We start from the raw sequence: 14,203 nt of genomic DNA on the forward strand, positions 1-14,203 counted from the left end.
ACACATATTAGGTCATATCGCGGATATTTAGTTAACCTTACCATGCGTTCATTGGCGAACTCACGTATTAAAGTGCTCTTACTACCATGTGCTCATACCTGCTTTCGGGAATCATCATGAAATTACTGCCGTACTTAACAAACAAACATGCCTAAGCTAATTGAATTAGAGAACAAAACAATAATCAGAAGAGAAAAATTATATGTTCATGCACATGGGCATGTGAAATCACGTCCTTTCACATAACATCATTAACTTTGGAAAGGAAACACCGAAATATAAAGTTTGGTATGTCTACATGTGAAATTGAAGAGCATGGTGTAATAAAAGAGCATATCAAGTTTTAAATATATCTTCTGAAACGTTATGTTATAACCCACAAACGTTTTACTGTAACAGAACGTTTTTTTTTAAGATGTAAGTGGTACAGAAAATACACGTCAAATATCTTTTTAAAGATATTTCTTGTTATATTTGATCGAGAATGTAACCCGCCTCCCAGATTCGCTGAATAGGTCAAGTTCCCAACGGGTACTACTTCCCCGTACCCCCAAATATTTTTTCGTACACACAATTTTTCGTACCCAATTTTTTTTGTACCCAATTTTTTCGAACCCAAATTAGTTTCGTACCCAATTTTTTTTCCTACCCAATTTTTTTTCGTAACCAAATTTTTGTTCGTACCCAATTTTTTTGGGGCATAATGTTTGTTCCCAAAATTTTTGAACCCATTTTTTTTCGTACCCAAAATTTTCGTACCCACATACACAATTGTGGTGATGTAGATAAACTTAAATTGATGCTTTTACATCCATCCTCTTCTAAAGCATCGTCACACCATTACTGTCAGTACTTTGATTTTTATGGCGTTAATACAACGGTCTCTCGTAGTTCAAACTCATCTGTGTAGAAAATGAGTTCATACTAAATTTGTTGCATGTCTTCAAAGACTACTGCCTTAACACGCGTTTGCACTGCATTTGCATCACGACCAAGAACGTGACAGAGTCGTTATATTAAGAAACCCATTGACAGTAGGGTCCCTGCAGAGTAAAAACCTCTATGAACCGAGTGCGTTTCCACAGCGACTTAAATATGATTGCACTACGTCCTTGTGACATTCTTCGCGAATCTATTACTGAAAGAATTGCTCCGCATGTTAGGTGCCTCAGAGCGCTCCTACTGCGTTCTAACCAAGGCGCTGTACTGTCGCCAACTACGGCGTTTATTTTGAACGTGTTCAAAACAATCGAGGTAAAGTGGTTACACTTGGCATTCTTAGCGTTTAGACGCGGTGAGAGCTTTCTCGCGACAATCGTACTTCGCGATTGCACTGCCTTTGGAGTTTTCGTTATAACGAAGTAATAACGTAAGTCGGGTGTGACGGTTATAGAGGTCCATGTCCTTCAAAGTTCAATTGTGTTTGTTACTTATATGCAACATATGTGTATTTCTCGTATATATTTGATGCAGAATTGTTTAAAAAAAACAAACTAAGTTGTTTTTATTTTGAATCTAAGGTTTAAACATCCATCAAAAGAATGCGTTGAAAAAGAAACTAAAACAAGCATACACATAACCCTTATGCTAGTGCATTAAGCAACAATATTTCGATTTTAAAACACCGTCTTTTACAATGTTGATTTTCTGCATTCGATTGGAACTCGGCATCACTACAAGGGACAAAGTCGAACGGTTTGTATTTCTATTCCAGTGTCATTTACGATCCACAGAAGCCAGACAACGAAGATAAAAGTGCTGAGTTCTTTCAACAATGTATGGCCGAGGCATGTACAATTTATCAATACAATCCCAATTTCCATTATTTTTTTAATAGGCCGGAGTCCATTTAAAACAAAGTGACTTCTTTCTCATTGTCGATTACATTAGATAGAAAGATTTTTTTCAATATAATTATTGTGTAGCTGAATATTACCTCTGCGTGTTTCGACCGGACGCCTCTAGCAAAAATTGTACGGCAAACACCAATGTAATGTCCACGAAACAGGTCAAAGGTAAATAGTTAAATACGGTGCTATTGTTTACATATCCGCTGTAACGCTTTATATCTTTGTCAGTTTTCAAAATAAAAGAAAGTGCTTTTATTGATAAGCAATTTTTAACTTACTTAAATTAACATATTGATATGAATATTAATGCGAACGTTAAAAAAAACTCGATTATTGAAGATTTGTTGCACATAGAAAACATCCTGAAGAAGTAATTTTTTGATACATATAATGGGAGCATAGTAATTGGAATGTATATTTTGTACTTTGTCCCGTTGAATATAAGTGGGAGGGGTAAGACGACCAAGTCAAGTAATAAATGCTTGATGCATTGACAAAAGCAAAAATAAAAATAAAAAACACTTAAGAATCGGCCTCAGGCTGATAAATTCTGTATGTGAAAAAGTATACTAGTATGACAACGTCGATTAAGGATTAAGACGAATACACATTTAAAGAAAACTTCTTTGCGATCTCAATAATGCGATACACATCCAATCCAGTTAATGAAGCATTGCTAATTAATAATGATAATTATAATAACAATAATACGAAACAGACCAAACTAGTTTATGTTGAAAGCCCTTTTGAAAATTGACACGGGCTTTTAGGTATATTATTTTAGAATATACCCAATTTGATTCCTATAGGTAATTTATCGCAAAATGTATAATTATCCCCACTTTTTCTCCGTCTTCCGTCCGTCCGTCCTGGCCACCTGCTTCTCCTACACTATTAGCACTAGAACCTTGAAACTCACACACATGGTAGCTATGAGCATATGTGCGACAGTGAACTATTTGGAATTTTGATCTGACCCCTGTCTCAAAAGTTATGGGGCTTGTGGTGGGGCCGGGTCAGAGATTTTCACTCATTTTTTTAGGTTATTTTACATTTACAACTTCTTCATTTCTACACCGATTTACTTCAAATTGATACTGAACATCTCTTATGACAATACTGTCAATCTCAATAATGCATGGTTCCATTTCCAACCATGGGGCGCCCCTGGGCCAAACATGCGGCGTGGGGATACGCGTCGGCCTCTGCCGCGCCATTTCTAGTTAATATAATGGCCCAATGAATTCCGTTTATGGTTGAAATCTCCTTTACTTGCATTCTATTCATAGATGGTGACGTCACTACGATATTGTCAGTAAGACCGGTGTGTACACAATGCTTTTACTTGTAATGTGTCGCAAAACATATTGCAAACTGAACCCGGTTACACTGCACGAAACGCTGAAGCTCTAACCGTAACGCATCTGTGGTCACAGTAACGCATATGTGGTTTATACTTTGAGCAGCATTTCGTTTTAAAGTAATTGTTTGTAAGCAAGTCAACTCTGGGAGTGAAATTGATTGGTTAGTTACGCCCACGTTTTTATTGCTCAACAAAAAACTAAAAAAATATATAACTTAAACATGTTTAGGCGCTTTTCAAATTAACATAAAAGATTTTTTTAAATTGAAAACCCAATGATCTTTGATAATTTGTCAGTATTGTTATTTCTATTTAATAGTATCTTGTTTATATAGATTCGGAACAATACTTTAATATTTAGCTGACCTGATTGCTCAGGTGAGCTTTTGTGACCGGTCTTTGTCCGTCGTCCGTCCGTCGTCCGTCTGTCCACATTTGTTCGTAAACACTCTAGAGGCCACATTTATTGTCCGAGCTTCATGAAACTTGGTCAGAAGATTTGTCCCAATGATATCTCAATCGAGTTCGAAACTGGGTCATGCTGGGTCAAAAACTAGGTCACTAGGTAAAAAAAAAACGAAAAACCTTGTAAACACTGTAGAAGTCACATTTCATGCCCAATCTTCATGTTACTGTGTCAAAATGTTTGCCTTAATGGTATGTTGGTTGAGTTAAAAAGTGGTTCCGGTCCGTTGAAAAACATGGCCGCCAGTGGGCAGGGCAGTTTTCCTAATTTGGCTATAGAGAAACCTTGTAAACACTCTAGAAGTCACAATTTTTGTCCAATCATCATGAAAGTTGGTCAAAACATTGGTGTTATTGATATCTCGGACGAGTTCGAAAATGGTCCAGATCGGTGAAAAAACATGGCCGCCAGTGGGCGGGGCATTTTTCTCTATATGTATATAGTGAAAACATGTGAACACTCTAGAAGTCACAATTTTGGCCCAATTTTCATGAAATTTGGTCAAAATGTTTGCCTAAATGATATGTTGGTTGAGTTCCAAAATGGTTTCGGTCCGATGAAAAACATGGCCGCCAGTGGGCGGGGCAGTTTTCCTTATTTGGCTATAGAGAAACCTTGTAAACACTCAAGAAGTCACAATGTTTGCCCAATCATCATGAAAGTTGGTCAAAACATTGGTTTTATTGATATCTCGAACGAGCTTGAAAATGGTCCAGATCGGTGAAAAACATGGCCGTCAGTGGGCGGGGCATTTTTCTCTATATGTATATAGTGAAAACATGTGAAAACTCTAGAAGTCACATTTTTGGCCCAATTTTCATGAAATTTGGTCAGAACATTTGTTTCGTTGATACAAGAGTTGAGTTCGAAAATGGTTTCGGTCAGTTGAATAACATGGCTGCCGGGGGGTTGCAGTTTTCTTATATTTATATAGTAAAAAAAGCTTGTGAACACTCTAGAATTCACATTTTTTGCCCAATCATCATGAAACTTGGTGAAAAGATTGGTTTTATATATATCTCAGATGAGTTTGTAAATGGTCCTGATCGGTAAAAAAACATGACCGCCAGGGGGGTGGGGCAGTTTTTCTTATGTGACTAGAGAGAAACCTTGTGATTGAACACTTTAGAAGTCACTTTTTTTGCCTAATCATCGTGAAACTTAGTCAAAACATTGGTTTTATTGATTTCTCGGACAAGTTGGAAAATGGCTCAGATCGGTGAAACACACTTTTTAGCTCACCTGATTGCTCAGGTGTGGTTTTGGGATTGGTCTTTGTCTGCCGTCCGTAAACACTCTAGCATTCACATTTCTCAAGCATTCTTTATCAAAGTTGCTGAAAGATCTCAGTCAAGTTTGATAACAGAGCTCCAGATAACTTTTCTGAGTAACTGGGTAAATACCCACTACTTTTGAGTTCAATTGGGTATTTTCATTTTCAATAGGGTACAAAAAAGTCGATACCCACTACTTTACTTGGCAATTGGGTATTTTTGTATTAAAATTGGGTATTTTCATGGTCTTAAATTCTCAAATGCTTACCTGAATGAGCTTTTTGAAGTTCCACTCTTAATTGATAAGTTTCAGAGATCTTGAGTAATTATGAAGATGTATCCATAATATACAGTCTTGATTTTAAAAAAAGTTCGACGATTCTTTCCACTAGTTTTCTTAAAATTTAAGCACTGTCAGCGCTTGCCTCCTACACAATATCGTCAAAAATTAGTTTCACTATTTTTTCCGCTGCTGATTTTTAAAATTGTTTTTTTGTGTGCCTGTGATACAATATTTCCCTGTGTACGGTCTCGCGATTTTGACATTTTCACAACAATAATACGTAGTTACATAGACGCCTTCTTCCGTACATACTATTGTGCTGAAGGTTATACTGAAGGTTGGACGAAGCGGAAAGAATCCGGGTATTTCGTACCCGGGTATTTCCGGGACAATTTTACTAGTTACGCAGGGTTTCGGTAGTCAGAGTTCAATTTTTCTATGCGTAATCGGCAATTTTACATTGGGTATGTACGCAAATACGCACCTTATCTGTAGCTCTGTTTGATAATGAGCAAAATCAATTAATTAATGCCATAATTATTGCCCTTAGATTGTTCAAATTTTCATTATATTATACAAAATCCTTGTAAACACTCTAGAGGTCACAATTTTGTTTCAGATTTTATTAATCTTGATCATAATATTTATTTGTGTAAGCAAATATTGATGTTTGGTAAGGGGGGTCAACTCAAAATATAGGTAACCAGGTCAAATCTTACAAAAACAAAAACAATCCATACGCCAGTGTTTTTGTTCAATAATGATGAAACTTGACCAGGATGTTTGTCTGGACAATATCTAGGTAAAGTTTGACATTTGGTAAAGATTGAATAAACCGACTCCTCTCAGGTGAGCGAACTATGGCCATCTTGGCCCTCTTGTTTAATTATCATTTTCGCAATAAATGAAGTAGGAGTTTTAATTAAGTATACTTTTCAGCTTTTAAACATATCTTAAATTGTTATAGCAAATTTTATTGTAAATTAAGGACATTTATTACAAGTTATTACAGCAAACAACGGAGAAAAGTATGTTTTATATATAACGAGTATATTTATCAGATGGGGTAATCACGTGATAGTCAAGATGGCGACGTCCATACCGAGACAGTAATTTTTCGCCGTTTTATACCCTTTATTACCTCTGTTTATCTTTTAAATGACGCCCACTTTCCAGCCATATCAGTAAAAAGGTGATTAGCGTTTATTTCGTATCTCAATTCGCTTTATATCTCGACTTTACTCCCCGCAAATTTTCTTAGTGGAGCCCTAATTAGGTCATCCTGCTAAGAAATTTCGCACCAAGTAAAGTCGAGATATAGAGCTAATATGACTATGAAATAGAAGCCAGTAACTTTCTTCCTAATATGGCTGGAAAGTGAGCGGAATAAAAATAAATAATCAAGTAATAAAGGGTATAAAACGACGAAAAATACCTGCCTCGGCATGGACGTCGCCATCTTGTTTTTCACGTGATTACCCCATCTGTTTATGCCATCCATTCATTCGTAAAATTTGTAGCCGTTGACCTCAATTGATGACCTTAGCCTTGCATCTATGGGTATGGGTATTGCATGTGGCTCAGACCCAGATGATCGAGTACATTCCACTACGATATAATTCTTACAACATAAGGAACATTTTATCAACCTGTTTAACATTTTAACTCAGTATGTGACATGACCCTTAACCATAAAGACACGAGTCTTACATTTTACACACAGCCAGGTAAGGGAGAAAGTTATTACAGAATACCTTGATGCATGGTGAAGTAAATGCCAAGTTATGTATAATTCATCAAATTTGTTGTTTTTGACCTCAATGTGTGACCTTATATTTGTATTTAGGGAAATGTGCCTTGCATGTGACTCAATCCCAGATGATTCAGAACGACTGTTGTAAATCGCATGGCTGTGGCTCATAGGTTATAGAGTATACAGCTCAAGCCGGATAAAGTTCTATTTTAAAAGGGGTTCAGACGGATGGAATGACAGATGGGCGAACAAAACCAAACCTATATCAATCCGCATATGGCGAAGATCACAAAAACATTTTTTGTTATTTACGTTAACAAAGGAACGTCTATAGGTATAAGGTAACATGGATAGTTCTTCATTGTCCCATTAAAAGCCTCACAGTTGATGCAGGATAAATGAGTCTGTATATTGACAGATTTGTTTTTATATAAATTATTCAAACATCTTGTCGTTGATGTTGACATTTACACTAGATATACTATGTATTTATACTATGTTATCTGCGGGCGGGTAATAGACCCTTTTCACAATAGGCCTAAATTGATAAGAGCGCAAAGTCACGTGACTCGCAGAACTCCAGAACGAGGCTGAACGTGTAACCATTTACAATAGTCCCACACAACGCCGCATCTGATTTGAACCTTTCACTCTTAATTTGAACATTCGGCGATGTAATGATTTAGAAAACACAATATTACATTGTCCGAATAAGTAATAAATATGTACTTCACAGTTTTAGTGTCAATACATTATAAATAAATCTTGATTAAAGCACTTGTTTTACTTCATTTTTTTCACACATTTGACACTCTTTGTAAGAGCTTTTTTTATCGCGCTGTTTGAATAAAGATCTATCTTGTTTATTGATTCATCTGTGGTTTAATAGCCCCTGTAGCACAAACCCATTACTTTGTTATGATCAGATACTGTGCCGACAAATACTAAATAGCAGCATGGTGCCATAAACCACCCGTGTTAGATGCCTGGTCATTGGACATCATTATGATACCCAATGTATATCGTGGTGGTAGTAGTATTATTTAGAATAATTCTAAATACAAATCAAACAGTTCCTCTATTCACTCTATCTAAAAAAAACACCACATAAATATTTATTTTTAACATCAATGGTATATGAAATTAAAGATTTAAATACAAAATAAAATGCTCAAACACTATAAATATGATATGTTCGTTAAACAACCAATAAAAAGCCTGTTTACCCATTTTAATACAAAAATGCACAATGTAACAAGTTGACATGAACATGTCATTAAAAAGAAAATTACATAAACTCAATAGTAATCTTAAATGTCACACTGAAAAAAATGCTATCAAATTAAACAACATAATGTGAAACTTTATCAATTAAATTTTGTGTGTGCAATACTGTACTTTATTGTGAGTAAATGTGCTTCATCATATTACTTATTAACAGTTATTGTTACAACGACGAAGACGGGTACGGAAAAAAAAAACAACGCATGGTCATTTGATACATTGTTATGAGGAACTTTCAAGTTCAAAAACAGCCATAGTACAATATTAGCATCAGGAAGTTTATACAAAATCCTTAGTTAACAGTATTGCAACCAGACACAAATATACAGCAACTGATAAGGGAGGCTTTGAAAAAATACAACTTTAAAATATTGCAAGCAAAATACTTGAGAACCCATTTTAATAGAACCCGTTTCTCTTTGTTTACTTTATACATGGAGCCATTTTGTGAACATAAAGCTTTATTATAAACCCATGTATTAAACACCATGATAAATATGCTAACCTCACAAAACATTTCATTACAATACATCCATTATAAGTTACCTAGCAGAAGCATTGTTTTAGTAACAGTAGCTTTGACTAGCCCCAAATAATAGGTCAACCTAAGTGCAATCCCATGCTATGTCTGCATATTAGTTATCAACGAGCAGTTTTTTTAGTGTGGTTTTCCAAAACCTAAATTCTAATTGTATTTATTTAGCGAATATCATTTTTCTACTTTCAAGACCCTGAAGAAGAAATAAAACAATGTGTGTTTTTTAATCAACCCTAAAACGGATTGATCCATCTATTGATTTGTTAACTTGCATTAAGGTCAGACAATGACAATAATGTTGTATTTTTAAGTTTTAAAAGGTCTCTTTTTCTCTAAAGCCCTTTTGAGGTGTCCTAAATGTCTCATTTTAATTCCACGCACCACAAACAAAGGTTTCGAACTTTGCATAGTTATTATTTCAAAATCAAAATGAACACTGACAGTCTCATAGTCATTCTCGAACATCACCATTATTTGTATCTTCTGCGGTGAATGACAGCTAGTCCAGTTGTAAACTAGAGGCCATCAAACGCATCCCCTAGCGGTTAACAATATCTGATGTTCAATGTATACGTAGATGATGGGCAGAAATCAATATAAAATTAAATAAAATAATCAATCTTTCCATAGATTTTTTTAATTTAATGTGTTCAAGTTTCAGGGTATTAATATCTCACAATTTAAAAAAAGCTTTAAATATAATAAAAGTGCATTTTCAAATGTACCGTTTTCATGTAAAAAATTGTAGAGTAAAAAATGCCGAAGAGCTTAAAAAAACGCGTTTGTTCCACTTATGAAATAAGTGAGGTTAGCTGGAACAAAACTTCCACAATGGGGCTTCGTTTTCGTGTTTTTCGTGAAGGAGTAGCGGATATTTTCGATCGGTAAGCCAGTTTATTTTTATATTTCTTTTAAATGAATAAGCCCTTTCGGCTCTACGGTGTTTGTGCTCCCCTCGGTTTTTTTATTCAATACCGTAGACGTCGGAATGAAAAAGTTATTGAAGCAAAACCTTCGACAAATTTGTTGTTTAATTTCTTGACCTTCGAGATGTTGGATGTTCGAATATCATTTTCTCTCATAATAAACAGTATTTGTGCATGTTTACAGTAAAATATAACATAACTCACGATTATTTTATTATCTCGACGCGCGTGTATGTCTATTAAATCATTTAAATGCCGAATTATAACGGTTTAACCCCCCTTTTTGGAACTAACTTCCTTTTAAGCACAGTTTGGGACCTGACTTCCAAATGACAAACAGCTCTTTCATATGTGAAAGAGATTGACACGAAATACCTAGCATCTATAATAAAGTTTATATGTGTACTTCAATACTATAGTTTTATAGCATTTTATGTGGTGCAATATAAGTGTTTTCTTAATAATTTTACTGTAGAATGATAAAAATGCAGTACAAAAAAACATGGCGACCAACTGAATCAACGTGAAATATATTATACTCAATAAAATGATGGGAAAAAATATTGTTCAGCATATATTTATAAATGTTTAATTTAAACACCTTGATATTAAAAACGTACGTACTTTTTTACCGGTTTTTGGCATGGGATTATGTGAAAACAATACTGCACATGTCGCATCTTGTGTCACCAAATCTGCTTAACAGATAATGCGTTTGTTACTAATATTTCACACATTTACGTATCAGTTAAGAAATCTAGACATCGTTGCTATTGAAGCATGTTATATGAGTAGGGTATACATAGAATACATAAAAATTGTTTAAAGCACGTACTGCAGATGCCTGCACCTGTAATTGTATAACAAGATCTCTTGCGTGACGACTCGAATTGTTTTTCAATGCTTTACATAACATGGTTTGTACTCATTTAACCTATGATTTATTACGATACTTTACCGGAGAAATATAATATTTTATTATTCAAACTATTATTTGCAAATAGTGTGAGAGTGATCATGTTATGTTTTTATGTTGTTTTAATACAATTCGTCTGCTGCTTGTGCGGCTTAAATTTCACTTGTTTATAAAAGAAGACCATGAACGATAAATAATGTCGTTTAACTTTACTATGATGAAAACACTTTACTGGGTGTAAAAAGTGCTTGTTAAACGTGAGAAATTCTAATTTAACATTGATTTTGTTGGTCCTAGGTTGAATAACAGCTCCAATATCCATACGGTATTCGCCTGATTAAACGTAACGCGCTGTTTATCGCTGCGGGTAGTTAGATGATACCTTACTTATTTATAGCATCTGATTATAAATGATTACACGAGATGCGTATTTCTGTCGTTCACTATCATTACTATCAAACGAACAGTTTTACGACTGAAAAATGCCACACAAATGCATCCATTAGTAAGCGAGATAATTATAAGAATGTGTACAATTCTACGTCGCTCACGTCAAGATAATTAGGTACTGAAAGGAATTAAACTACTTCTCTATTTTTACATTGTTTAAAGCATATTATGTTCCAATCAATTTTTTTTACGTTTGCGAAATTATTTATCATCTCGAAACGGCGCATCTTCTTTCCGCGTACCAGAAACGGTCCGATTACATAATCCTTTCACTTGTATATCATGTGGTAAAGGTTTGTACCGCACTAATATGCATTAATGTATTCCTCCGCGTCATAGCACATACGTTTTTTCTGTTGTGGATTAGTGTTTTGTCAGCTTAGGACATAAGAATCCCTTAAATTAAAATGTTCCTAACATTTTGTTCAGCAATAAAATTAAAATAAAACTCTTTTGAGTTTGAAAGGAACTTCCTCCCCTTCGATAATGCAGGTTGAGTGTAAAACAATTGCATTACATAGAGAAATGTTGAACGGATACAACAGTTTACATACTTTTTATGTGATTTAGTGACTCGTTGTACTTTGATTCTACAGCCAAATTTTTTCTAGTAAGGTTTGTTGTTCACAAAACGAACAACTTAAAACGGGACCGTCGCATCTGTTCGGGTTTCAGAGGATTCCGGTCTGTACAGAGTTGGGTTTAGGAGATGCACTGTATTTTTTATTTGTAAAATAATAATAAATTAAGCATTTGCACTTATCGATAATCATAAAATTCTCTACAAATGGCATGGACGTCACCCATAATTCTATTTTCACATTCGATCTTATGTGCTAATTAAATGTTTAAATCAGTACCAAGTTAAATCCAGATGTTTTTTTCAGATTTCAAATGGATTGAATATTTTCAGACGCTAACCCTAAAGGCTCACGTGATTATATATTTAATGGTGTCAATGTCACCAAGGACATCCCATGCAGGCCCTTTCTTTTTTTAAATAGACGTGTTAAATATAAACGTTCACATGAAAAGTTGAATCGTAAATTAAGACGCACACTTTTTTTATGTATGCACATTTTATTTGATAAACACATGTACACCGTACATTATGTGTCAAAGGAATTTGTGAGCTTTTTAAATATATTTTTGGTTATTTACTTTTGTTTAAATACATACCATTTTTAAGATATTGAGAGAAAACATGTGTTTAGTTGACTATTGACCTTAAAGCGAGGCAAAACCAATGATGGATATCAGCATTTTCCAATTACATCACATACATCATATAGCTTTGAAGCACATTTTTCACTATGCGATACCATGGTTGAGCAGATTTTCTAAAAATGGAATTCAGACTATAAATATTATTAATGCTTAAAAAGTCGAAGGAGTGTAAATGCATTTAGCAAGCCTGTTATTCATTCTTAACAATATCAACTCCGTTACAGCTTGAAGAAGAAATATGTGACCTGACGAACGACGGACAGCAAGCCGAGCAAGGTACGTGGTACTAGCAATGCGTACTTTCACAATACTACAAAAAAGCAATCTACAGTAAATTTTAATATTTCTTACGTTCACAAAGTATATATATTACTTTGTTTAATTTGTTTATTTCAGAGGTTTGGGACAAGTTCCAGGCAGCTATTCAGCATATTGACCAGTGCAGATCAGAGGTAAATCTTGACACATGTAGATTCATAAAAACTACACGGTTGTGAACCGGAAAATGTTTTGGATCTTTTCTGTCTAGTTTTGCACAAGAAAAGTGGTCGTTCTTCGAGACACGTTTTATCGTATGTTTTTTTTTAAAGAAACTATATCTCATTTTTATACACTCACCTTGGCACGAAGCGCTGAACGTGAGCAGCTGTTATTGCTTATTGTCTGACGTATAATGATGTGTGTCAGCTTTAAGTGCGTTACCCTTCAAGAGGCCTCATTGTTCGCTCAAAGTGCTAATGGAAAACTTGTGTGATCACATTTTGCCGTCGTTCGCCGTCGGCATTCATATGGAAAATCCTTTAGAGGTCACATTAATAAGCCCAAACTGTATGAAAGATGGTCAGAGCATTTATCCCAACAAATCTCAACGATATCTTGGACGAGTTCAAAACTTGGTCACGTGTGATAACAAGCTGGGTCAATGCAAATTAGATAAAGCGCTAATTAACAGTCTAGAATTTACATTTTCATGAAACTTTCTGAGATCATAATTATTTTCTACTGATTTATCGGCCACATTCAAAATGGTCATGGTTCGTTAAATTACGGCCACCAGAGTTTGGGGAAGTTTTCGTTATATGGCTATGGTGAAACCTTAATATTACTCTAGAAGTCAAATTTGTATTCTCTAAATGATATTGCGACGAAGTTCAAAATTAGGTCCTGTTTGTTGAAAATAATCTCCTATAGGGGGCGATGCAGTATTTCTTATAGGTCTCTAGTGAAACTTTGTTAATAAGTCACATTTTTGGCCAAATCTTCATGACACCTGTTTATAACATTTGTTCTTATGATATATGTGCTGAGTTTGAAAATGGTCCCGGTACGTTTAAAAGGGGCTCCATGGATAAGGTCAAATTTCAGTATATGGCCTTAGTAAAACCTTGTTAACGCTATAATAGTCACGTTTGGTCTGATCTGTTGAACACATGTCAAAGAGGGATCGGGTCAGTTGTCTTTGTATGGGTATAGTTTTACCATTTAAGCAATATTGGAGTCACATTTATGGTCAAATCATCATGAAACACGCTCAGAAAATTAGTTTTAATTATAGCTCGACCGAGTTCTAAAATGGATTCAAAACAACGCAAAAGCTGCTTAGAACAGTTAAGTTTCTTCGGGTCAGAAGTGGCCCTCATGTTTGTTTAATTCGAACGTCTTGAAAATATCTAGGCTTTGTTCGAAACTTGGTCAAAAACTGTCACCATCTCTTTTTAGAAAATAAAAACACACTTGTTGCCACTGTATAAGCCACATTTACCGCTCAATCTTGGTGAAAATTGGCCAGAATATTATCATTGACAATATCAATGACAACTTGAAATTTTGGTCTAAAACAAAGTCACCAGAATTTGAAATTTTGGTCTAAAAC

The 14,203-nt window shown here is 34.8% G+C and overlaps 1 protein-coding gene across 6 annotated transcripts in view; it reads left to right on the top strand.

Moving 5' to 3' along the window:
- Window positions 1-14,203, top strand: part of LOC127861948 (uncharacterized) — a 28,464-nt gene that overhangs the window by 10,558 nt on the left and 3,703 nt on the right. For all 6 annotated transcript variants that reach the window (XM_052400718.1, XM_052400721.1, XM_052400716.1 and 3 more), the window contains 3 exons: window positions 1,715-1,787; window positions 12,555-12,606; window positions 12,727-12,782. In XM_052400718.1, coding sequence (XP_052256678.1) covers window positions 1,715-1,787; window positions 12,555-12,606; window positions 12,727-12,782 — 181 coding nt within the window. The remainder of the gene's footprint in view (window positions 1-1,714; window positions 1,788-12,554; window positions 12,607-12,726; window positions 12,783-14,203) is intronic.

Source organism: Dreissena polymorpha, chromosome 16 (genome assembly GCF_020536995.1).
Source record: "Dreissena polymorpha isolate Duluth1 chromosome 16, UMN_Dpol_1.0, whole genome shotgun sequence".
Lineage (NCBI taxonomy): Eukaryota > Metazoa > Mollusca > Bivalvia > Myida > Dreissenidae > Dreissena > Dreissena polymorpha.